General features: G+C 29.2%; 5 protein-coding genes and 1 long non-coding RNA gene across 15 annotated transcripts in view; 3 read left to right on the top strand and 3 right to left on the bottom strand.

Annotated features, from left to right (window-relative positions):
- LOC124955656 (zinc finger protein 423 homolog) overlaps positions 1-6,212 on the bottom strand; it is a 52,261-nt gene extending 46,049 nt beyond the window's left edge. The window contains exons 1-2 of one of the 4 annotated variants that reach the window (XM_047510402.1): positions 4,916-4,951; positions 2,928-3,010 (exon numbers count right to left, since the gene is read on the bottom strand). Coding sequence is in view for 2 of the 4 variants with exons in the window: in XM_047510398.1 (XP_047366354.1) it covers positions 2,928-3,165 (238 nt within the window). In the remaining 2 variants the exon portion in view is untranslated. Of the gene's footprint in view, positions 1-2,927; positions 3,202-4,915; positions 5,015-5,820 lie in introns of those variants that run through there. The other 3 variants (XM_047510399.1, XM_047510401.1, XM_047510398.1) reach the window with 3 other exon arrangements.
- Positions 6,213-7,130: 918 nt separating this feature from the next.
- On the bottom strand, positions 7,131-12,781 carry LOC124955673. 3 transcript variants are annotated; one of them, XR_007102932.1, is made up of 6 exons: positions 11,703-12,781; positions 11,480-11,581; positions 10,528-10,802; positions 10,198-10,416; positions 9,850-10,056; positions 7,131-9,738 (listed from the first exon to the last, which is right to left on the bottom strand). It is a non-coding gene; the product is annotated as an uncharacterized LOC124955673 (long non-coding RNA). The 3 variants fall into 3 exon arrangements; XR_007102931.1 differs by having other exon boundaries at positions 7,132-9,738; positions 9,832-10,056; XR_007102933.1 differs by lacking the exon at positions 11,480-11,581 and having other exon boundaries at positions 7,132-9,738; positions 9,832-10,056; positions 11,703-12,779.
- LOC124955660 (adenomatous polyposis coli protein-like) lies at positions 7,234-11,941 on the top strand. Of its 2 annotated transcripts, XM_047510422.1 has the most exons (9): positions 7,234-8,289; positions 8,370-8,514; positions 8,595-8,746; positions 8,901-9,231; positions 9,308-9,731; positions 9,813-10,064; positions 10,179-10,283; positions 10,344-10,475; positions 10,561-11,938. In XM_047510422.1, the coding sequence occupies exons 1-9, from the start codon at positions 7,449-7,451 to the stop codon at positions 10,804-10,806; spliced, it is 2,628 nt and encodes an 875-aa protein (XP_047366378.1). In that variant the 5' UTR covers positions 7,234-7,448; the 3' UTR covers positions 10,807-11,938. The 2 variants fall into 2 exon arrangements, with proteins under 2 accessions (XP_047366378.1, XP_047366376.1); XM_047510420.1 differs by having other exon boundaries at positions 10,179-10,475; positions 10,561-11,941.
- LOC124955668 (PPP2R1A-PPP2R2A-interacting phosphatase regulator 1) lies at positions 12,203-17,152 on the top strand. The gene is made up of 6 exons (XM_047510438.1): positions 12,203-12,880; positions 13,335-13,398; positions 13,518-13,915; positions 14,028-14,165; positions 14,260-14,471; positions 15,817-17,152. The coding sequence occupies exons 1-6, from the start codon at positions 12,771-12,773 to the stop codon at positions 15,846-15,848; spliced, it is 954 nt and encodes a 317-aa protein (XP_047366394.1). The 5' UTR covers positions 12,203-12,770; the 3' UTR covers positions 15,849-17,152.
- A 179-nt stretch (positions 17,153-17,331) lies between these two features.
- LOC124955667 (vesicular integral-membrane protein VIP36) lies at positions 17,332-20,534 on the top strand. The gene is made up of 7 exons (XM_047510437.1): positions 17,332-17,808; positions 18,009-18,124; positions 18,230-18,427; positions 18,505-18,667; positions 18,743-18,909; positions 19,027-19,090; positions 19,156-20,534. The coding sequence occupies exons 1-7, from the start codon at positions 17,694-17,696 to the stop codon at positions 19,305-19,307; spliced, it is 975 nt and encodes a 324-aa protein (XP_047366393.1). The 5' UTR covers positions 17,332-17,693; the 3' UTR covers positions 19,308-20,534.
- LOC124955662 (wolframin) lies at positions 19,284-25,345 on the bottom strand. Of its 4 annotated transcripts, XM_047510427.1 has the most exons (7): positions 25,217-25,289; positions 25,091-25,126; positions 24,591-24,695; positions 24,304-24,520; positions 23,910-24,139; positions 22,628-23,832; positions 19,284-22,537 (listed from the first exon to the last, which is right to left on the bottom strand). In XM_047510427.1, the coding sequence occupies exons 1-7, from the start codon at positions 25,218-25,220 to the stop codon at positions 21,746-21,748; spliced, it is 2,589 nt and encodes an 862-aa protein (XP_047366383.1). In that variant the 5' UTR covers positions 25,221-25,289; the 3' UTR covers positions 19,284-21,745. The 4 variants fall into 4 exon arrangements, with proteins under 4 accessions (XP_047366383.1, XP_047366382.1, XP_047366384.1 ...); XM_047510426.1 differs by having other exon boundaries at positions 25,091-25,345; XM_047510428.1 differs by lacking the exon at positions 25,091-25,126 and having other exon boundaries at positions 25,217-25,269.
- Between the last annotated feature and the right edge of the window lie 373 nt (positions 25,346-25,718).

Here is a 25,718-nt window from a genome sequence, read left to right as displayed (position 1 = left end):
TACTTGCCGTTTTCCACTTTTCTCGTTTCCTCTCGTTGCTCATTTTCCTTCTCCTTCTTTTTCGTCCTCATCCTATCTCTTTTCTTTTTTCACCCTTACCAAATCACCCACGCGCTTCGTCCTTTTACCCTTCGGAGTGAAAAGAGCCAACTCTAGCCAATTTACTTCACGAACTTGCTACTTTGAGGATTGCTATCGGAGTTGACAATTTCGAAAGGTGTCAAACGCCTTCGTTTCGAGCAAACAAGAACATTTCTCATTAGACCAACGACTTATTAAAACTGTATCGTGTATGTTATCGAGCTGGTGATTTCTATTTTCCTCTAATGTCACGAGAAATAATACACTTTAATCCTTTATAAAGTCAAATAATTTCATCTTATTGCCAGAAGCATAATCGTCGTTTCATATCTTCGTATGAGCATTTAAATTTTTTGTTTTTCTTTTTTTCTTTTTTTTTTGTAACTATAAGCCAATAGTATAATATAATTATATCAGTATACTATAATTCTAAAAGATTATAATACATTTTCTTTTGATCTTCAAATGAGCATTTAAATTTTTTGTTTTTCTTTTTTTTGTTTTTCTTTTTTTTTTTTTTTTTTTTTTTTTTTAACTATAAGCCATTAGTATAGTATGATTATATCAGTATACTATAATTATAGAAGGTTATAATACATTTTTTTTTATCATTGTTATATACAAATTATATTGTAAATTCGACAATCGATAATATGCATTAACGTCAGGTTAGAAACAATGACTTGCACGCGAACGAAGGGACGAAGTTGAACTTGAATATTTCAAAAGACAAGGACACCAAGAAGACTGCTTACTAAACCACCCTTCGAACCTTGTCAGCCGTCAAGATCGTGACACGTTGTCTTTCTACGTATACTCTTATGGTTACTTTATTACAAATTAATCGTAAAAACTGTCTTTCAAAAGCAACTAGAGTAATCGACAATTTTTAAAAAATTCTAATCAAAATATATTGTTGAAACTAAAATTGTCCATTTATTTTCACCATATCTGTCAATTTGATATCAATTGCCAGTTTATTTAATTTTACAATAACAAATAAACTAAAAACCCTGAAAAATCTAAATTCGATTCGATGAGTTCGATAAAGTTTGTTTCGAAGAGTTTTCTAATTTAACAACAGACGTTAAATATAATACTTTTGACATTAGCATGCAACATTGTACAAAAAAATACTCGATATATCGTAAATATGATAAACTATTTGGCTTGTGAGCTAGGAGACGATCCAACCAAACAATAATCGTAAAGGTAAGGAGATTGGCTATCATCTTTAAGGTAACCTAAGCGTAGTAGACGAATATACTCTATACACCTAAGCATAAAGTAGATAGCTTTACAAGAAGGAAACGTAATGTGCTTAGACGAAGAAGGCCATTTTCAAGATGGTCCAGTAAATGCAGAAGGGTAGAAGGAGTAGCTTCGAGAAGAAACAAACCAAAAGAAGGAAAAAGGGAAGGAAGGAAGAAAGAAATAGAACGACAGAAATAAGCTTTTCAAAATACAAGTAGTAATCTCGGGTCGTTGTTAGAAGTGGAATCAGGTTCGCAAGTAATGTTAAACGGATATATTATTATGAGACAATCTAAAGGTGTATGAGCCGACGGATAACTGCATATTGCGGCTTAAACTCTTGTCTAGAATCGCTCGTCCATCGGCATTTCGACACAATACCGCTTCTATCTTTTCCGTTAACGAGCTTAGTCTTCGAAACGAGAACATTAATGTTAATAAAATGTAAAATAAATTATCACCAAAATTTTTGACGACAAAATGAAATCAAACTTACGAAATAGAAATATCAAAATAACTTTTAAGTTAGATAGTACCATAGAAGATTAAATACAAAACTATTTCCCGTGAGATCGTGTTTAGAAGCAAAAAAAAGATCAACGAATGTTGAATCAACTGTTGGATCAACGAATTCCTATGTGGAATACATTTTGAGAAAAAATCGTTTTTAATGTAAGCACTGGTTGAAACGTTAAGTAAGAAGAAAGAAAAAAAACTGAAGAGACTAGGTCTGGTACACGAAAGGATGCGATTTTCTCTCTTCTCCCGTCTCGAGAAATTAGCAGAAAGACAGAAGAAGGACTCGCCGAATCGTCCGCCAACGGAGAAGCCGCAGGGTTTCGAGTCATTAATCGATATACCGTGAATAAAGGAGCGCCCTGCGGGTTATCCGAGACGACTGCTATCTCTGCTTCCCGGCTGCAGACGCCGTACGTCTTGGACTCGTGACAGGCAAGCCAGACAGTCAAGAGAGAGAATGTGTGAATGTGTGTGTGTGTGTGAGAACTGCCGTTGCTGCAGCCATCGGTGCCGTTGCTGCAGTCAGTGGTACACGAGGGGCTGCTGGATGGAAGAGGAAAGTCGAGAAATCCCGAGGGAACGTACCTAGGGTAGGTCTGACGCGGACTCAGACTCCCATGAGACACCAACATCCACCGTCGAAACCCCCTCTGGCTCCGACACGGCGCCTCGAGGACCCACGGATATTGCGGAAACTCTTTTCCTATCCTACCAAGCTCCATTCCACTACGTTTCCTACTCGAGATCCTCAAACGCGATATATAGTGACGTTGCAACTTTTTTACTTAATAACATCTATGTTTCAAGGATTTCATGATTTCTTTTTGACGCTCTTTCGTACAGTTTAATTAGAAAACGTTGCTTCTGGTCGATCAAACTATCCTACAGAATAGCTAATGGTATGAAATTATGAGGTTGATATAAGAAAATAGGACGGTGAGAAATTGCGTCGAACGAATGAACGGACGGATGGACGCATGGATGTCAACGCTTGGTGTCTCTTCAAAGAGATACCGCTTCTCCTCGGGAATGTCTCTTCGAGTATGCCTCGTGTTCTTCTTAAGAGTACGCACCGGTTCCGCATTCCACGCACCTTTCGAGACATCGCTTCGTTTTACCTTCGTCACGTGTATGTACGAGGAGTCCATCGGTACTTCTAGAAAAAAAGAAAGAGAAAAGAGGGAGGGGGACTCTAATTTCACTAACCCACGTATTTTGACCGATAAATCTAATGATTTCGTAGTAACAAACATAGACGAAGTCGTAATGACAATATCTCTCTATTAAAGGAAGGGAGAGGCACATTACCATAGATAATAATTTAACGAGAAGCCAATAACTTAATCCAAAGTGCCGCAGTATTATAATGATTGCAACCACTAGCAGGAATTAGTCTTGTCAGAGCAAAAACTAATAGCGGCTTAGGTTTTAGAGAACCTCTACGATTAAAGGGCTTAAGCCAGAAATTTACATTCCTATTACTAGCCACTGCTTGTCTTTCTCATAATACTATCAGTTTCTACTAAGAAAAGATATTATTAAAGAAAATTAGATATACAAATAAATTTGTTTCGCAAGATTCGTCGATTTTTTGTTTATTCATAGGGCTTGATCTATCTCGAAATGATAATAATTATGCATTTAAGCGAACGATTCTAATCATGGCCTAGAAACATAATGAATGATCATAATTTGCTTACATATATATGAATAATATGATAACATATTAATATAAACATATTAAACATATAAACCATATTTTTTCTTCGACTTTAACGAATATTTAAAATTACGAAGCTATAGATAATCCAATAGAATTTCGAGAAAGTAACAATTTCGTCATTGCACGGTGAGTAACTTAAAACCGAACCGTACAAACAAATGGGTCTCCATTAACGTAATTATAGGCGGTTTGAATGTATCTATGGATCGACCACGTTATGATGGGCATTGGAATCCATTAATACAGCTTCGGCTACGCGTAGGTTCATTATCGTGCATTAATTAGCGACACCCTATATCACTACGTTCGTACCGATATCGGTTCGGCTTGCTATTTCGTGGCTAACCGCGCTCTCGTGACATTCTAATCGTGGTGGAGACTACTGACCATACGTACCATACCGATTAATTTTGCATAGAAATTAGACATAATATTTATGATTTATCTTCAACAATATAATTAATATTATATCAATTTCATCATTTCCATTTCTAGAAAAAATAAAATTCAAAAAATTATCTTATAAAACTATATATGCGTATAAGATAATATAAAAATAAAGAGAGATGAATTTAATTATAGATTTATGAAAAATTGTACAAAACTTTGAATAGTATCTAATAGAAAAGAATCAAATATGTTGTACGCATATGTAGGTACATACATAAAGATAAAAAGTGGAAAGATGAGAGTGAAAGAAATAGCAAGACAGAGAGAGGAGGAGAAAGGGAGAGAGAGAGAGAAAGGGTGAAGAAGAGGAAGAGGAAGAGGGAGGAGAGGAGTGCGACCAGAATTGGATAGGATAGGAGAACTGGTGATTACAGAGGCCGGAGATTCTCTAGGGAGAAGCACCGTTCCCGCGGGCTTCCACCTAATTCCATCCTGGCTGACTACTGACTGCATCTCTCTCTTTCTCTCTCTCTCTCTCTCTCTCTCTCTCTCTCTCTCTCTCTCTCTCTCTCTCTCTCTCTCTCTCTCTCTCTCTTTCGCTCTCGCTCTTTCTATCCTCTTCCCGATCCTCTCTCGCTCGACCACCACATACGTATGCTTCCATCCTGACCGAAACACCTGGCCAACACAGACACTCACGCATGACATTATACGAGCACGAATGTGCTGTCTGATGTGTTTATTCCTTCTCCTCCTCCTCATCCTTTTTTAGAAACAAAATTGTAATTTCTTTACCTTTTCGTCTCTTATTTCTTCACGTGTCTTTCCTATTATAAACGTTTATTTGCGATATCCTAACCTCGTCGAAAGTTAAAACAATTTGCAATCGATAAAGAGAATTTTTTTGATGAAATGAAATAGTTTATAAAAATATTTGAATTTAAGTACCTGTTAATATATCTATTTTCTTCTATATAATAAACAATAAATTATTGTCCATAATTAAGATTTGGATTCAAAGTGTCGACGATACTATCGGCCGCCATCTTGTTTATCGATCGATGCAAACATTATCGATGATGCGTATTATTAATATCGATCGTATAATTATGTCGATAATTCGTGTCTATTCGATTTTCGTCGATTTAAAATCTAAAAATATATATATATATATATATATATATATATATATATATATATATAAGAAACAAAATAAAGTACCTCTATGTATGTATGCAATTTTGTTTCATTTCTTAGATAAAAAATAAAATACAAAAATTTCTTGTTTCTTTTTCGTTTCTATACAATGTAAACGAACAAATTTATAGACTTTTTGTAAAGCTATTGCTTGTAAAGCTATTGATTACTTGCTATCCTTGTGCTATTTCAGTTTTCTACGAAATATGATTATATGATTACGGAATATTTTCTACTGTTTTACTGTACTTTTACTATATTTTTATATTCCGACATCTTGATACCAGGATACGATGATATTTAACTTTTCTGCCAATGTATCAATGTCGCGTAAATTTGTAAACATTTACTAACAAGCTGATCAAACTTTCGATCGATGTATTTGTCTACGCATATATATATATATATATATATATATATATATATGTACACACACATGTATCCGCGCGAAAAGTTTGTCCTTAATACATATCTTTAAATATAAAAATTCAAAATTAACTTTGAAAATATTAGTAAGTTATAGGTTAAAAACAATGTTTGGAACGTCCACTTATTTTTTATAAACTAAACGTAAATGAATTATAAAAGAAAGTAATTTGAAACATTGTAACATGATTGAAATAAGAATTAAAAATATTAGATAGAAAAATATTTACGTTTTAAGGATCGTGGCTTCGCCTGCTTTCTTCTGGACATATCACCAACACAAACACTTTGGAAAATTATTGAAGAATTAAAGGAAATAAACTAAGCTGTCCATCCTTACACTTGTAAAAATGAATTTTATTCACATCGTTTTTGTTCGAAATAATTTAACAAACTAACGTACGAATTTTCTAATCGATCTTTCAAAGTCTTTCAATATATTTCAAATTATTGAAATGATACAAAAGTCGTTGATTGGTTCAAATCATTAACAACTTCAATCATATCAACTAGTTACTAAAGTACAACTATTGTAATTAATTATCGATATCAAAAAATGAATGAAAATATTATCCGTATTAATTTTGTGAATTTACCAAAATTAATTTTACTCTTCTCTCTCTCTCTCTTTCTCTTTTTTGTAAAATTTTTGTTTTAATTATGACATCTATTTAAAATTATTTTGGCACATTTAACCTACAATGTACATTAACTTTCGATATTATTTATATTTAGAAAAACTTTGTAACATCGTGTAAAGACGAAGACGATCAAACTTTAGAAGAAATTATATTCTTAAATAATTTAAACAAAGAGAAGAAAAAATCACTAATGAAATAATGGCACTTGTTAAAATTTATCGTACGTTGTAATAAACGAAGTAGGACGGTGATTGGCCGATGAGTAGAGTAAAAGAATCGCGCGGGAACATATAAACTAACAAGCCACGTGGTCTCAAGACGAATAAGACATAACACGTTTAGTCTTTACCAACACACTCGCGAATCCGAATAATCGTCGACAGACGCGCTTGAAAGACGCGCGACGAATGACGAGCTTCGCGGGATCCCTTACTGCGTATATTTGGAGAACCACTGTCAAATGAGTCGCGCAAGCGTCATTGCTTGTGATCTGTTTTCATCTAACATTGTTTTTTTCTTTCATTTCTTTTACCTGATAATTTTTGTTCTATAAAAAAAAAAAGAAAAAAAATAACAAGCAAACAATTCAATGTAAATTATTTTTAAATAATATAAATTATATAAATATATATATATATATTTCTTTATTTATTTATTTATATATATTATAGTATTTTATTCTAAAACAACATTTGTAATAAAATACGCATAATAACTTATGCAAATAAATATTTATATTATTAGTTAATTTCCTAACAAGTTGTGTTTAAACTTAAAATTAAATCTAATTAAAATAGTTTTATTGAAATATCATTGCTATATTACTAATGTTAAAGATTAGGTCGATAAGTAATAAGAAATATTTCTTTGAAGCATTAATTTTCTCGATTACAAACATAAATTATATTATTTTTGTGTCTGTCGTAAATCAAGATGGATTAATATATCTTTTTTAATATGGGCTTTAGCCGATAGATAGCGCACATGACGGCATTAGTGCACCAACCATTCCACATGTAAATGCATGTGCATTCACCCTTTTAATGACAGGTAAATGAACTTGTAATTAATCGTTAAACAGGTGTTACCAATAGAATTTTAATGATGTTAGAGAATTGTTTTTAACATAATTTGAGAGAATACCTGTGCCTTTATCGATTTGCATTATTTCAAATAATTTTTCAAAAGTATTTAAATAACTGTTAAATTAAAGTAATATGGATGAAAATGCAACGGAAACTTATGACGATGATATACGAGATCAACCAGTAGATTACAGTAAAAAATATATTGAAAGAAATAGATTAAAGCAAAATCATCTTCTAAATGATGTACAGAAAAATCAGTCAGCAAATGAGGATATTAAAGAATGTGAATCTGAAACAGTATTATTTGGAGATTATGCAGAAACAGATCTTGATCAACCAACGGACTATAGTTTAAGATATGCAGAAAATGACACTGATGAAGATGAGAAACCAACTACAGAATACTTTTCCGGTAGCGTACAAGAAGATACTATTAAAACATATTGTACAGAAGGTACACCTTACGAAACACCTTTTAATTTTTCTACTGCAACATCTATGTCTGATTTAAGAGTCGAAGATACAAAAGATAATGATCATTCTAAAAAGACACAAAAGAAAGGACTTGATGCTAGACATAAAAAAAGTATATCTTTCGAGGATAGAAGAACAGAAGAATGTCACGAGCAACAACATTTAATATCAGAAAGTACAGAGAGACAAAAGCATATTATTAGTATAAGCTCGAATCATATGATTCCTGAAAAGCCAATTAGTTATTATAAAGAAGAAGAATTTAGTAGTTCTTCCTGTGTTAATTCGCTCAGTTCTTTTAACAGTGAAATAGCACAACGCAATAATGTATCTGAAATAATATCAAAAGCAAGTTTAGAGAATTCTATGAGTAAATCAGAACCAGAAACAAGTAATTCTAATGTAACAGAATTAAATAGGAATGAATTAATCTCTAATTCAATAAGCAATAGTCCTATGGAAAGTAAAAATAGTTCACGTATTGTCGATAAAGAAGGTATGTCTTTTAAAGTTTGTGTTAAAAATTAAAAGATTATCTATTTTTTCTTCGATATTAAACCTTGATATTATCTTCAGGAAAAATGGTAACATTCAGTGGACAAGATTTTTATGCTGAACAAACACCTCTAATGTTTTCACGTTGTAGTTCTCTTGGTTCATTGAGTGGTTTCGAACAGCATTCTATACATGATGACCGTAGCTCCGTTGTCAGTGATTTCAGGTACATACGACATAATTTGTATACATTACAAGTTGTATATTTTTAAATTGTTTTTACTATTTGAAGTATTTTTCTTTTAGCCGTAGAACAAGTGGAGTTGTTTCGCCAAGTGAATTGCCAGATTCTCCAACCCAAACTGTACCACCCAGCCCCAGAATACAAAAAATAAAAACTACAGATTTTATGAATAAAATGCAAGAAGAAGAAGTAAAACCATCGCATTCTCATTTATGTATGCAATGATATTGAATATACTATTAGGGTATATATTTTAACAAAAACATTAATATACATACTAACAATTTTGCTAATTAGTAAAGCTACACAAGCTTCCTATTTCTACATAATTATCACAATACAATATATTAAATATTTATTTGTTTCAGTGTGTTCAAAATATGGTGTAAAAAGGAGTAGTGTTTTCGAAGATGATATTGCTACTTTTAAAGAAGAATCAACACCAATAGAATTTTCTACCACCACAAGTCTGAGTTCTTTAACTATTGACGATGAAGTTAAAAGTTCTGATTATCCCAAAAGTGAAGATAAATTGAAAGAAATATCAGAACCAATCCATCAAAATATCGATAAAAGTACATCTTTTGTAAAAGTAAATGTTCTTGAAGTTGAAAAACAACCAGAACAAATAAGTGATGGCGATGAAGATGATGAAGATATGCTAGCTGCTTGTATTAGTATGGGAATACAAAATAATAGGTATTCTAATTATTCTGTAATATTAATTGCATGTGCAAACATTATATACACGACAATAACTATATATACACTACAGATACAGACAATCCTTAAAAACCGAAAGTATTCCAAAATCTACGCATTCTAAATCAACAAGTGTCTTAATGTCATGCGACAAAAAGTCACCATTAAATAGATCACAAGCTTGTGTTTCTGTTTCTCCTGGAGAGTCACCGGCTGTCTCTAAAATTTGTAAACCACCAATGGAAATTGTTGTTGTCCCAGATACAGTACATGTTTATTGTACAGAAGATACACCAGCAGGTATTTCTCCGGTTGGTTCACAATCAAATCTTTCTGTCTTATCTATGCCAAGTGTTCCAGAAGATATAGAGAAAATTGAACCAATTAAATCTTCAGAACTTGAATGCCACAGAAATGATCTTTCGGATGAAAGTTATAATCTTTCTGACGAAGATGAAAAAATTCTTGATGAATGCATTCAATCGGGTATACCAAAGGTATATTCTATAATAAATGAAAATATCTCCAATATAATTTCAATGTTATCAATAAAATTACATAATATTTTTTGCTTAAAGGTAAGACAAATTACCCCACCTCCAACGAAAAGTATACCTTGCGTGAAAAAACCTGAGACCGTACCACCAAAATTTAATATATGTGGGACACCTTCATCATCTCCCGTTGAATCGACTTCTAACAATAAAAATCCTGTAATAATTAAACCTTTATGCCATATATCAATGGAAAATGAAAAGGAATTTTCGGATGATAGTCCAAATCATTCGGACGACGAAGCTATTTTAATAGAATGTATACAATCTGCAAAGGTATTTTATTAATATTTTTTTACATAAATTACTTGCTAGTATAACTACTAATGTACCACTTATTATATAGCTATCAATTTATCAAAGTTACACTATATAAATATTTTTTTGTAGGCTCGATTAAGATGCTCACCATCGCCATTATTAAAGGGAACTAAGATATCAAAGCCAAGAACTCAATGTCCCACCTCTTTATTTTCAAGACTTCGACCAGAAAAAGTAAAATTTATTATATTATTAGAATGTCCCTACCGCTTACATATTATTTTATATTTTCAGGTAATGCAAGAACATAGTACTACTTCGTACAGTTCAACTAGCGTATTTTATCCTACAGAAGATAGTTACAGTCCTTCGGAAGAAGAAGAAGATATTATTTTAGCCCAATGTATTCAATCTGGCATGCCAAAAGTAAGTTTTCTTTTACTTAATATCTATTACACAAGTAATAATTAATACATACCTCTTATACTTATTTATATTTTAATCATCATAGGTGTTAAATGTTCCAACTACAACAATTCAAAGACAAGCTACAACAAAGAAACGAGAAGAGTATTTAAGATCTATGGGATCGTCTAGTAGTTCCACCGCTTATCTTCTAAATAATGCTTATCCAATTAATGCCTTGTATACACAGCTGCCTTATAAAAGTGTAGAGAACAGCGTTTCCCATTACATTGTTGGAAGTTCATCTTGCAGTTATAATAATTTTCCAACGAAAGCATCTAGTAGTAGCTAAGAATACAGATTATTTATTCGTTAATGAAGTAATGCAATCTATCTTATATTAAAAGCAATCAGAAATTCCAGAACATATAATTGCCACACAAACTAGTTAAACTAGAATTAAGATTCATTCGATATTAAAGACTGAATACATTTTACAACGATTAAAAGCAATGAACATATTATTTAAGTACAATTTTGCTATATCTACGTATATCTACAGCCAAGTTTCCTTTTCTATTATTTATAAGTTATCCCTTTATACTTATCTTAGGACAAAGTGTCATTATACGATAGTAATGTTTGTACGTATAAAGTGGCTACAAATCTATTTACTCATCTAAATACATATGTTTTAGTTTACAATTATTGGATAACAAAGATATGAGATTTCAAATTAAAATTATTTTATATTCCAACTGCATTGATAGCTATGTGATGTTTAAACAAATGCAATATTGTTTAATTACAAATAATCATAGTATATTAATATGCATAAGCTATATGTCGTTGGAATAAATGTAAAGTAATACGAAGTAATAATTAATAACTTAAGAATAACGAATTATATATATATATATCTTTTTTGTTAAAGATTTATAGGTTAGGATCAAATAATTTTGTCTCTGCCGATGTCTTATCGTTCATGCGCACAAGTATATAATGACATATGTTGGGATCCTTACGCTCTTCACTCATACCTCCATTAAGTTTTCTTATCACATGTCAGTAGAGTTTTTTTACGTATATTTAATTTCTCGAGTTAATCCACATAATTTTGTATGTTTCTATTATGTTATAACAAGGTTATATCAAATATAATTTAGATTATTTTATCTTTTATTTGTAAATATTATTGTTAATAAAAAGTTATTTATGTATATAAAAGAAAATATTCAAAAATTATACCTCTAATTAACGCATTTAATAGAGCCGGGAAATTGATAATTCTTTATAAATTTAGTATTTCTCTAAACATTACATTGATTTTATTTAAATCAAATATATGTAAATTATTCATCGAAAGAGACATGTTTTATTATTGTTCAAATATTCTTGATCGAGTATGCTGAATTTTCCAAAGAGCACTTCGAAATATAATTTAAACGGATAATACACATCCCCGTCTACTAATCCCTATAAATCCTTCATTTTTAAACAAAATATAATTGTAGATGACATAATATAATAATGATTAAGGGAAAATAAAAGAAAGAGATGTAAAGAACAATGTTTCTCACTCCATTTTGAATAACATATTTATGGGGATGTATCCTGCTTAATTCAACCATTATTCTTCTTCTGAAAGTTTCATGATTGGTCAACGACTAGGTAAAGTCCTATTATTATTGGTTTTCAAGAAATTGTATATATATCTCCGTTGGCAAGAAAGTTGGCACTATCTAGCACAATTGTGTTTGACTTGGACAGGCTAATAAAAATCACTGCAAGCAAAGAGCCACGCTCATTCCAGTTGTCGACGGAGTGCGGAGTAGGATATACTCTGTTTCGTTGTCCCTGAGTCGACAAAAAGTTCGTAGTAATCTTTGTAGTAGACGAACAAGTAGAAAATTCAGTTTCACAATCGATATAAAAGATCTGTCGTACACAAGTGTTTCTTTTAGTGTATTCTATATTTTTTCTTCTTTATTAAGATGAATTTAAGCCGATTATAAAACATCTCGATATAAAGTGTGCAAAATTACAAGGATAAGAAACACAATTTCAAAGAAGAATTTTTCATACTTTCCATACGGAATTGTAAAAACACATGTTACGTTATACGTTACTTGTCATACGTTCATCTTTTTACCAATCAATCTATGTGCCGTCCATATAATAACTTCAGCAACATCTCTTATATTTATTAACGATATCGCGATAAAAGACGCAACCCAAGACTAATTTCAATGTGTCCCTCTTTTGTGGATATTGCTCGCGGAGAAACACATGAATTGACAGAGACTTTTGACAATCATGGATGTTGATTGTCCGATAGTCAGTTTAAAACGATCAAGCAGTGCGCCTATGATTAATGAGATCAGTGCCACAATGTCTGTTACCTCACCCTCTACTTCTGCACCAAGGTATCTATAATCGATTATTATTTAAACACCGTTATTTAAACATATTTTTTAGTATTATCTTTATTCCCATTGTAAAATAAATACTTTTATATTTTCTTTGAAATATCTTCAGAAATGACAATTTCAATCATTCTTCTTTTATCATTAACTGAGTGGAAATATAAATCTCTTGGACCACTCAAATTCAAATTTTAATAGATTTTAATAGACACCATCGTAATTATCCGATAAATTTGAATTCTTTTAATAAGATTATATATATTTTCGATAAACAATCTCTGTATGTTATTTTACTTTTTATATAAGAGTTTTATCTAACAAAGTCGATATATGAAAAGAAAACTATATTCTCAATATTATGATTATAAGAAATCTGAGAAGATTTCTTAATAACTTTTTTATACTTATATTAGATTGTTATTTAACTGTGATCTGTATATTTTATTATTTTCAGAAATGCTGTATCAACATTTAATGTATTTGCCAATTCACCTCGTCTACGACGATTCAGCACTAGTGTAAGATATTCTCTATTTCATATATATAGAATTGAAAATGTATAGTTTTTAGTACATGCTATAATAACATAAAAATTCGGCATTCGAATATTTTTATCTCATTGTTTTGCGTATTATAGAGTCCTTGTAGTATACCACGTTTAACGCCAAGAGTTAGCCAATTAAGGCAAGAAGAATGTATAGATGTTGCTGGTCGTGAAGCTGCGCATGAAAAGGAAATTCACAGTGCAATGCAAATATCTCAATCATGGGAAGATCTTACCCTAGAAGCAGAAGGCTTATCATTTAAGGATTCAGAATCTCCTTCTCATCTCAATAGAGCAGAACGACAAATAGCAAAAAGGATATTAGATCCGCTCAGTTTAAATTTATCCGTGAATGGTCCACCATTGTGTTCATCACCATCACCTACAAGATCGGGATTAAATCAACGACAGTGTTATTCTCCTGGTATTCATATGGTTAATTGGAAAAATAATTTGTCACCTAGTCCAACGAGAAAGGCTTTTGCTACAAGGTATAAATTAGTTTAATAAACAAATCCAATAAATAGAAAATTGCCAGATATATTAAAGTTAACAAATTTAAAAAGGTATATAACCATATAATTTATCATTAATTTTTTATAGGCGTAGTCTAAGTCCAATAAGGCCAAGCTGCTTAGGACCTGTTAAACGAAAGTTTGAATTAGATGATACTGGTGTAGATCATCATTTGTATCCTCCAGCCAAACGTACATCTGGTTCTATAACACAAAGTGCATTCAGGTAATATTCATAAATCATTCATATCTTTTTCATATTATAATATAAATTTAATAACTTTAATATATATATTTAATTTTATATTTATTACATTCAGATTAGATACAATATCCAGTCCACTTTCTGGTACCATTAGTTCTGTTGGAACTCCTGAATCAATATCTAGTGCAGATTCGCCAAGTTTTTCCTTTCAACAAGTGGATAGTCCTTCGCCAGTTTGTATTGGTCCTAATACCGATGATATATTGAATGAAACAAGCATGCAAGCTGAAACAATAGACCAAATTCAAACAGATAAAATTAGTCAAGGTAATGAAAGATGAATATAAACATCTAAAAATTGATGATTCACGACGTGTCATATTATCTCTTGTTGTATGATGTATTGTAATACTGACTTGAAATAGTTGTATTAGTATTTCTTGCATTACCATAATCAAGGGGAATTTTGTGCTGATTCTCATATAATAAAATTATAGCAGCTACAAATGAGAGTACCTGCTTTAACTATGTTCCTGTAAATAGGAAGGAACTAAAATTATTCTAAACACATGATTAAAGTAATGAAAAAAAAAGAAAAAAAATATTGAATAATTATTATATATATAGATTGGAATGTTTTCAATGTTTTTCAATTTTAGTACAATATCAAGTATATCTTAGTGAAAAAGATTTCTTCATATTTTTGAAAGACATTGTTTTACAAATGTAATATGATAATAGGTATACAAATATTTAGTGTTACTTATGGTATTGTTTTTCGTTTATGAATTACACATGTGCCACTTTATGCTATCCAAATATCAACTTGTATTAACAGCTCTGATGCTCTTATGAATCATTATTAATAGCATATAATTGCTGAATTATTCTAATCATGTTAATTATCTATTCAGTAATATCTACAATTTATTTGTATGTAATATTGAAATTACATTAATTGCACAGATTGTTTTATCTCTGTTTTTAAATTTGTTAGCCTTGTTGCCATGTTATGAACCAAATTTCAATAGACTTACATTAGCTATGGTAATGCCATTGTGGTTAGTAAAAAATGAGATAGCTTCAAGTAATAATTGTAATACATGGAATGTTTTAGAAACAATGCATTTCCATGATAAAAAAACTGGATTTTGTGTAAAAAAAATTAGTATAAGAAATTTAAATTAGAATATGTTTGCACAATTTAATATTAGTCTATCTTTCATGACATGATACGAAAAATCTTGATAAACAAACAAATGCAATATTTAATAACATTGATGTCTGAACATTTTTAACAAATTATAGACTCTCAGAGTAAATTTGCTTGCATTCCTTTTCCATTGTTGTACATTAACTATGGAAGAACAAGATATCAACCGTGAGATAATCAACATTTTTAAAAGGTGTCCTTTTAACTTACACCAAAGTTTTAGTTAAGATTGAACTTTGTCACATAAAAATAGTTTTAGTTTTTGCTTATATTATATCAAATAAAAGTTGCAAACATTAGCTTATTAATTATTCTGTACTTTTTCGAAGTAAACTATTAACATAATGCAATTATACATAATTTGTACCATATTGTTAAATATTTATATATAATTAGTTCTTTCAAATACATGCTTTGACTATAATAAGCAACATTTATTTTTCATGTTCTGAATCGAAGTTGGAAGCCTACGTTATTGTAATAAATTATAATGTAAAATTATTATCACTTTGATCTGCGCCAAACTATGGAGAGAGAAGAAGTATTATTAATCATGTTATATCTAGTATATTTTTAACATCTTTCAAAAATAAAACAACTTGCATTGATGATCTTAATAATGCCTTGTAGATAATATATATGTTGTTAGCTCAAATATTAAAAGATCATTATTATTAAAATTAAGAATCGTGGAAAAGAAAATTCATCAATGCTGTTGTTTGGTAGACAAATCAATCTTATATATTCCTAAAGTCAAAGTGAACTTCTTAGAAGATACATATGCTTCCTAAGTTTAAGACTGAAATTAATGTTTTATAAGGCACTTTTTTTATAAATCAAAATGGCCTCCACCCAATTGAAAAAAATCATGTGTAAATAAAACAGTACTTTCTCAATCAAGTTCTTCAAAATTGACTAAGTTTCAAATAAATACATATTTATTTATGCACGTAAAAAATTTTGTATTAACCCTTCGGTGCGTGCAAATATTAGATGAAAATGTGAAATATCAATAAATAGAATAATTATTGTACAATCAACTAAACATATTAATGTTTCCTATATATATGATAAAATAGAAGAATACATTAATTGTGTCGGATATTTTACAAAATACACACACACACACACACACACATATAATATATATATATATATATATATATATATATATATATATATATATAAAATGTGCTTTAAGTATTGCAATGAAATAATAGTGCGTGATGGTTATGTATATTCCACATATTTTCATACATAATTACATTAATTTATGAATTAATTTGTATTATATATGAATTATTTGTAACAAAAACGAGCAAGAGACTATTAAATGTAATATCAAAAGTATTTTATAACCTATCATTTATAATTTTCTAATTGAAATTTTGACAAAAGATACGTTATTAAACTCTTATTTATCATTTTGTACAATATATGACAATGTAAGCACTAAAGGGATCGCCAAAAAATATAATAAAGTTTTTGTAACAAGTACAACATACTTTTATGAAAACCTAAAGAAATAAATTAATAAGTTTATGTAAATAGTAAAATGATTTTATCAATTCGCATATAAATCGATGGCAATGTATAAATTATTTTTTGCGTGCTTAATTAAAAAAAAAAAGTTATCACATAATTATAAATATATGTCTAATAACTCCATATGTGAATATTGAAATTCTTACGTTAATGTAAACACCACAATAGATTGAGAACAGATTAACTTAATAAAAACTGTTACTATTCAGAAATTTGTATCGAAGCGAATTATTTTCTTGTTACTGAAATATCTAGTTTTATGACTATTTTTAATAATAATAAAAATTGTTTATTTAATCAAGGGACAATATATTTTTATAATCAAATTCTAAATTGGCGCTTAAATTAAATTTATAAATTGGATGTGACAGAAGCGACACTAGTGGAAAACAGATGTATTATATTGTCTTTTTAGCAAGACAAATGCAGTAGCATCAGTAGCGATTTTAAGAAATTTCTCAACAAAATTTTGAATTAATTTAATTTAATTAAATCATAAATAAAATATGGTGTATACATTTTTGAAAATTGTTTTTTATCATTAATATTATCATCGAATTTCAACGTGATCTGTACCGATCAAACAGGAATACTCCTGTAATAATAAGGAACTGACTTGTCACTCTATCTCTATCTTCATCTATTTCTAAACTTGCAAGTTGTGTTCTTTCTGTCAGGCTTATATTTTTTTTGTATATTTCCAGTAATACTTGTGAATTCCCGTTGTTATAAAAACAATTGTTATAAATTATTCATAAATATATAGATAAGTAATAATTCAATTTAAAAAGATGTGTGTAACTTTAATTTACATCTTAATCGTGAGTATTTTAAAATCTACCGGTGCAGAATGGAATACAAAGGATTATATGAAACGAGAACATTCTTTAATACGCCCTTATCAAGGTTTGTAAATTGAATTTTGTAATATCAATTATTACGTAATAATTTTCAATTAAATTTTTCTGTTATCATTTCTAAATCATATCGTTTCTTGAATTAAAACGATATTTATAGGTTATGATATTGTTAATTTAAAACAAAAAGTTCGTAAAACAAATCGTTAATCATATAATATTAGGAATATTTGAATGAATATTTTATAGGTTCTGGTATGACAATTCCTTATTGGGATTTTATGGGTAGTACAATGGTTACAAATAACTATGTAAGGTTGACACCAGATTTACAAAGTAAACAAGGAGCAATATGGAACTCCGTTGTAAGAAAATATTTCCATATTATTTCTTTTATTTATACAATTTAATTTTTTATTTGCTATTATAAAAGTTATAGGAAAATATATTTATGATCGTACGTTTTATAGGCTTGTTTTGTCAGGAACTGGGAACTCCAAGTACATTTTAAGGTACATGGAAAAGAAAAGGATTTATTTGGAGATGGTTTTGCTATTTGGTATGCTAAACAACGTATGAAACATGGTCCTGTTTTTGGAAATATGGATTATTTTCAAGGGTTAGCAATAATACTCGATACATACAGCAATCACAATGGTCCTCACAATGTAATATAATATTAATCGTTTAATTATAACAAATTATTATGTTCTATGCATAATTATAATATTTTCTCTATTTGCAGCATCAACATCCTTATGTTTCAGCTATGGTAAATAATGGCTCTTTGCATTATGATCATGATCGTGATGGAACACATACACAACTTGCAGGATGTGAAGCAAAATTCAGAAATCTTGATCATGATTCACATATAGCAATAAGATACGAAAAAGATATTTTAACTGGTAAATCATAATTATTAGTGTATACAATTTTGTTGTAATTAATACAAATTTAAAATTATTATCTTTATGATACAGTTTCTACGGATATAGCCAACAAAGCAGCTTGGAAGGAATGTTTTTCTGTGAAGGGTATTAAATTACCTACAGGCTATTACTTTGGTATCTCTGCAACAACAGGAGATCTAAGTGATAACCATGACATTTTATCGATTCGTCTATTCGAATTAGATTTACCAGATGATGTAAGTATTTTCTTCTGTATAACTTTGAACGTTATTAGAAATATGTATATGAAAGAATTGAATATTTTCTAATGTTACATGACCATTATGATTAAAATAAATTTTATATTTATATAGCCAAAAGATCATGAGGACAGATCTACTATTTTACCATCTGCAGCTTTCTTTGAATCCCCACGTGGTAAGATATCTTTAAATAAATTAATATAATTTATGAATATAATTATAACATAACTTAATTTCTAGAACGTGTGGATGATCCAAAACAAACTCCTTTAAGTGGTATAAAAATGTTCCTCTTAATGCTTGTGGGAGTATTAGCATTAATCGCTTGTGTTGTGATAGGGATTATGTTATATCAAAAACATCAGGAAAATAGTCGAAAGCGTTTTTATTGATTTATTCTATGGATGGTAATTTACCAAACAATTCATTTTGGATTCTTTTACTCAGGATTTTTCCTGTACCAGGAATATTTGTAGTGTAATATTTAAAGTGTTCATGAGACTGGTCGTGCTAAAAATTGGTTTAAACACGATTAATATAGTATAATTTCTTCTCAGAAAAAAGACTTTTAGACAAAATATCACATATATGTCAAAACACGACATAAAAAAGTGAAATAATTCATATATGTATATGATATGTAATATCGTAATTGTGAATGTATTAAGCTATACAATAATTGTGCTGGACCGGACCTAAGTACTTTTATTATATGTAAAGTATTAAGAAGTTAATCAGTGTATATATAAGTTGAATTTAATAATATTAGATATAAAATATAAATCAAGCAAGAAAATATATATATATTACTTAAACTGCCTGAGTAAATATATATGCTCGAATAGTAAAAAAGTAGGATGCTAGAGAATGTAAATTTTTGCTTAGTAATATAAGCAATTGATTGTTTAAATTTCTAAGAGATTCATTTCTTTTAATTTAATTATAACAATAAACCAATCTTATATTTCTGAATTACATATTTAAGTAGAATTGCACTGATTGACTTTGATAATCTTCATATATTACGAAATTATTTCGATATCATTATAATATTTTTAAACACCTGTAAGAATTTCATCAGATTAAGAGTTAATTCATTTTTGTCATCACAGTATATCCTAAAAAAATATTACAAATATTATTAGAATACAAACTTCTTTCAAACATATGAAATATTCATATCCCAAATTATACTGCATGGTATTCTTGTAATTCATATTATTCTTGCAAAATAATAAGTGAATCGCATTAAGATTGTAATACAGAATGAATAATTCAGTGTTGATAAATAATGGCGAACGTCTTTATATTCAATCTTTAATTTACATAAATGATTTTCTTTATTTTACATTATCTTTCCTTTTTTTTATTCGGATTAAGCGTAAACAAAATAGTTAATTAATATAGATTTTATATTTGTACATAAGTGAAACGAATACTATTATCTATACGAAATAACTATAGAGTATCTTTCTCTTATAAAATTTTTTTTATATGAAATTAATAAAGAAAACAAAGAACCAAACCAATTAATTATCTTGTTAATGAAAAAATGTTTAAAGAATAATGTATCATAATCTGTTGCCAAATGTAAAATAAATTTATTAATAATTGCAGAAGCCAAGTTTTTCCTTTTTTCTTGTAATTCAATGTTCTTTAATAATTATTTTAAAAAAACCATGACCATTCTTAAAAATATTACATAATTTTCTGTTTTCTCTGTTTTTTCTTTTTTTTTTTTTGTATATATAAATGAATTAATATTTGAACAAAAGAATATTAAGGCACTTCTAATTCTATCTTTTTACTGTGTTATCTGTTATTCATTATCCTCATTATTTGATATGATACATCTGGTAATGTTATTATTTCTATGGACTTAGTAGTTTCTGTATTACTTATAGAATCTTACACATTTTGAACATTTACATCGATATAACATTAATTTTTGTTTCTATCTTGATACAGTGCTTGGTTTTTTGTCCATGTATTTATAACATTTAGATATATGTAACTGTATTAATATGTTGTCATAATTTATCATTATGTAGATTATTTTGATGTATATTCTAGATACATAGTTTCTCCATCTGTTATCAATGCCATTTTACATATCAATGAGTAATAGTTGTTAATTTAGTTAATGTGTACTATCACTATTTTTTGGAAAAATGTTCCATTAGTATTAATTATTTTAATTAAATTAGATTTCAGTATTTATAATCTAAGATACAATATAACATTATTGAAATCGTTTATTAGGTTTTATATTTCTGTAAAAATTAAATTCAGAACTTTTGTTTTGTTCATATTCTGAAAATGTAATAGAAAAATATTAAGCATATTCTCCATTTTGTTTTAATGGCAGTAAAGCATATGGATAAATGTTATTCTTAAAATACATATACGTATATGAATGTATGTATGTATGTATGTATATATGTGTGTGTGTATGTATGTGCGCGCACGCGCATGTATAATATATATTCAGATTTTATAAAATAGATATTTTAAAATAAAACATGAATTTAAAATGACCGATTGAAGTAACATAAAATATGATAATAAAGCTTAAATGTTTGCTTAACTATATCATTTTTGCTATTCAGGGTACAACTACCATGATCTATCTAGGATAAAGATTAACTATTGTGAAGTTGTTTTCATACGAAGTATTAATGAAAAAGTGTTTGTTAATTTTTTGAATACATTTATACAATACTTGTATATATATATATTTTCTTGAAAAGAAAAAATATGATAATTCAAATTTTTTTTAATGAAAAAGTTTAAATCAATAGTTATTTTCCCTGTAATGAATGCATTAGTATTACTTGAATAAAACAATAGGATTTAGTAGAAAATTAAGAACAGTCTTTATACCAAGCCAGAAATTATTCACTATCGAACTTAATGTTATGTGATATTTGTGTCGTTTAAAAGACTTGAGGTCAGCAGAATGACAGGCTAAACAACTAATCTCATCTAATTCAATATGCGGTTTCCCACCACCAAGTAAAGATTCCTTTTCTAAACCTGTGTTTGATAGTGTGCCAGAAAACCAAATTTTATCACGTGGATATATATTTAAACTAAAATTGGTAAATGAGTGATCTGCAATGAGCACAATTTCTGCATTGCTTCTCCATATACCACTTTTCATTTTGACAAAAATTTCAAATTCATATTGATCCCATTCAGGAAAATGACACTTATGCCTTTTCTTTTGAATATTTACAAAGTGTTCACAATTTTTCCTACGTATTTCATCGTACGAATCACAATTTTCTTTATACGGTTCACCATATGTACAGCTGAATGTAGTTCTAATACTGTCAGGTAGCATACGTAATATTGTACCAATATTGTTTTTAATTGATTTTAACCGAACATTTGTTACATAACCTTCCCATGAGATTGGAATGCCTTCTAAATGAGCACATTCAATTTGTACTTGCGCCTTTGATGATATATCTTCCCACGCAGGTTGATGACAATGATTTTGGTATTGCTCCCACGATAATGTAGCTGCAATTTCATATGAATTGTTATCCGAATCTTCTTTATATTCTGTTATCACTTGCCATGATAAAAATATAGCAGCGCTTGTGCCTAAAACGAGCTGAGAGAAAAATTATATTAATAATTAAATAAAAATTTTTAATTGATGATATTAATATAAATATTTTTAATATAGATAGAATATAAAAACCTGCACAACGGTAATGATCCAATTAAATCTTGGAGTTCTTAATCTCCTTATGTACCAAGAAGCAATGAATGGTAATCCTCCAAGTATGGCAGTCACAATTATTCTCATTGCCAAATCACTTTCTGATAAATACTTTGCAGCTGCTATAATTGGCAAAATAATGGAAGCTAAACCAGCAATTGGCAGAAAAAGTACCATACCGACTAATGCAAGAGCACCCCTAATTAAACCATACCATGTCGCACTTTGTGAACTAAATATTGCTATTTGCCACCAGCTTAGGGTGACACAATGAGGAATTAAAGTTTTATATGTGCCACGCCAATTTTCTCTAGCAGCCATTTTACAGAAAACTGCTGGTATCAACAAATAGAAAACAACACGAAAATTGAGACAGAATTCAATGCCATTACCAACAACATAGGAAGCAAATGTAGGTACTCTTATATCGAGGAATCTCCAACCTTGCGCAACAACAATATCTGTTTCATAAGGATATTTTGCAAGTACATGCACGCCAAAACTAAAGAGAGCTAAAAGATCAGGAAAATTCGATGAATTATTCCACATAAAATTGAGTAATGTCACTAATGTTAATGTAACAGAAATAATAGTGAATTCAGATTGTGGTGTCCACTGATGAGTTATCACAGGATAAATTATTAGATTGAGCAATAAAGCAAGAAAGAAATGACCATAGGGCTTTAAGTTATTGCAACAAAATTGATACTCTGCCTCCTCAGGATTTAGATTACCACCTGAATAACTGAGGAATAAGCGTGACCATACACGGAAATTATTCAATTTACGCTTTCTGTGTAACATCTGGAAGGTAGAAATAACCATTACAATAAAAGACAGATAATAGAGCGCCATTGGAATGAAAAGTATTAAACTTTCTGTTCCAAACAAAGAATACAACAAAAGTAATAGAAGTATATGTATGTTTGATGTGAAAAGAACTTTTATAATCGGTCTACTTTTATGGCCTATTATTTCTATTAACCAAATATAGAAACACTTTAAGGATGCTAACGGATAAATGAATGGTCTTTGTAAAAGAGGAATAGCAGCTAATTCCATTTCAGGTGAATCTACCATACACAATGAACGAGAAACCATCGGGAGCATTCCATGAGCATAGCTTGTAGCTGCTGATACTAAAGCTGCTTCAGTTATTTTTTCACTTTGATGACCCATCCAGTCTATAATTATAAAGTGTATATAGTAATTCATATTAAATTTATTATTAATAAATATAATATAAGAGTTATACAATTACCATAAGTTACATTGTGTATTTTACTTTCCTCTTTTATAGATGTATTATCTTCAGGAAGCCCATTTCTAGTAAACTTATTACTTAAAGCATCATTTAGTTTCTCATCTGAAGTATTAGATGGTGACTTAGGTGACTGACAATTACTGAATCTACTACTAGATGGAGATATTACATCCCTCATACATCTTTGTAGTTGTTCCGTTGTAATAAAATCCTCACCATTTGATAAACTATATATGAAGTCAAAAAATTAATAAAATCAAACAAAAGTTACTTAAGGTGAATAACCCTTATAATAGGAAGAACATAAGAAATAATAAATAGCAAATAATACAAAACAATATTGGAAAAATTACTAACTAGTGACGACGATTATCTTGGTCTTCATCTTTACCTAGTAAACATTTCCCTTGCAGCTTTTTTAGCTAATTTTTCATCTTGTGTCATATCCAAACAATTTTTGACATCATAGTAATTATGTTCCGTGATTCCACGACCTGTAGCTAAACATTGTTTAAGAATTTCCGTTGCTTCCAAATTTCCTTGCTCCGAGGCTTTAGTCAACCAATAAACACCCAATTTTGCATTTTCTTCTTTATCAACTTCCAAATCTTAAATAAAATAATGCAATAATGTACTATATATAATGTATACTATTACAAAATATGATGTATAATGTACCACATCTTTCGTCTAAAAGTTGTTTGGCTAAAACTACTTGAGATTCTGGGCATCCATCCTCGGCCATTTGAGATCGTAATCGTCTAAGAGAACCACGTATTCCATCTGACAAAAATGAAATATTATAATTTGTCTATTATAATAATAAAGAAGATACAATATATATATATATATATATATATATATATATATATATATATATATCTTTTATCAATATATATGTGTGTATATGTACACATGCATATTCAGATTTTATAAAATAATTATTTTAGAATATAAATATCGATATAAATAACATTTGACCTAAGAGTTATTGACAGATGTCTAATACTCATGGAACCTTTTTTGGCAACTGATCTATTAGCTTTTCAAATCATTGTTAAGAAATTTGAACTCATTTTTCTTTTATTTTATCAAAATAATTGTTTTATACTAAGAAATGTGATAGAGAAAATCAATTAAATAGTATTACTAAACTATTCTTTTAGAAAAGTAATTACCACCGTGTAACGTCCATTGTTTTCTACCGGGTCTTCCTGATAAAGGCATAATGCCAGCCATTGTAAAAGCGTTATTAACAAACTTTAATGTCCCAATTTTTTTTATTAATATTATTTATTATTTACCCATATAGTAATAACGAATACTTATTTTCTCTACGATACAAACGAGGCCGCCTAAACAATGCGACTATCGACAATGTGGCTGACAGAGGTAAGCGCATGCTATATTCTATCGCGCATGCGCATAATAATACAATGTTATAACTTTTGTCCTTTCTCGTTTATCTGTATATATATGTATATGAATACATATACAGCAGATAACCTTCACCCATAAAAGAACGTTGTATTTTCATTGATAAATATCATAGACCAAAATAATTAAAACAAATTGAATGAAAATTGTTTTTATATAACCTTAACATTTGTGAAAGAAAGTTATTAGAATATCGTATCGAAAAAATTATTTGGAATAGACCAATCAGAAAACGATTTTTATAATACTGATCTCCCATTGATCTAATTTAAAACAAATATTTTGTCCGCCAAATTCAAAACATTTTGAAATTGTGTTATTAAATATGAATTATACATAAACATGAAAATGTAAATTAAAAAAATGTAA

The sequence above is a fragment of the Vespa velutina genome, chromosome 19 (assembly GCF_912470025.1).
Source record: "Vespa velutina chromosome 19, iVesVel2.1, whole genome shotgun sequence".
Taxonomy (NCBI): domain Eukaryota; kingdom Metazoa; phylum Arthropoda; class Insecta; order Hymenoptera; family Vespidae; genus Vespa; species Vespa velutina.
Note: the sequence above shows the minus strand (reverse complement) of the source record. Positions and strands in the feature narration are given on the sequence as shown.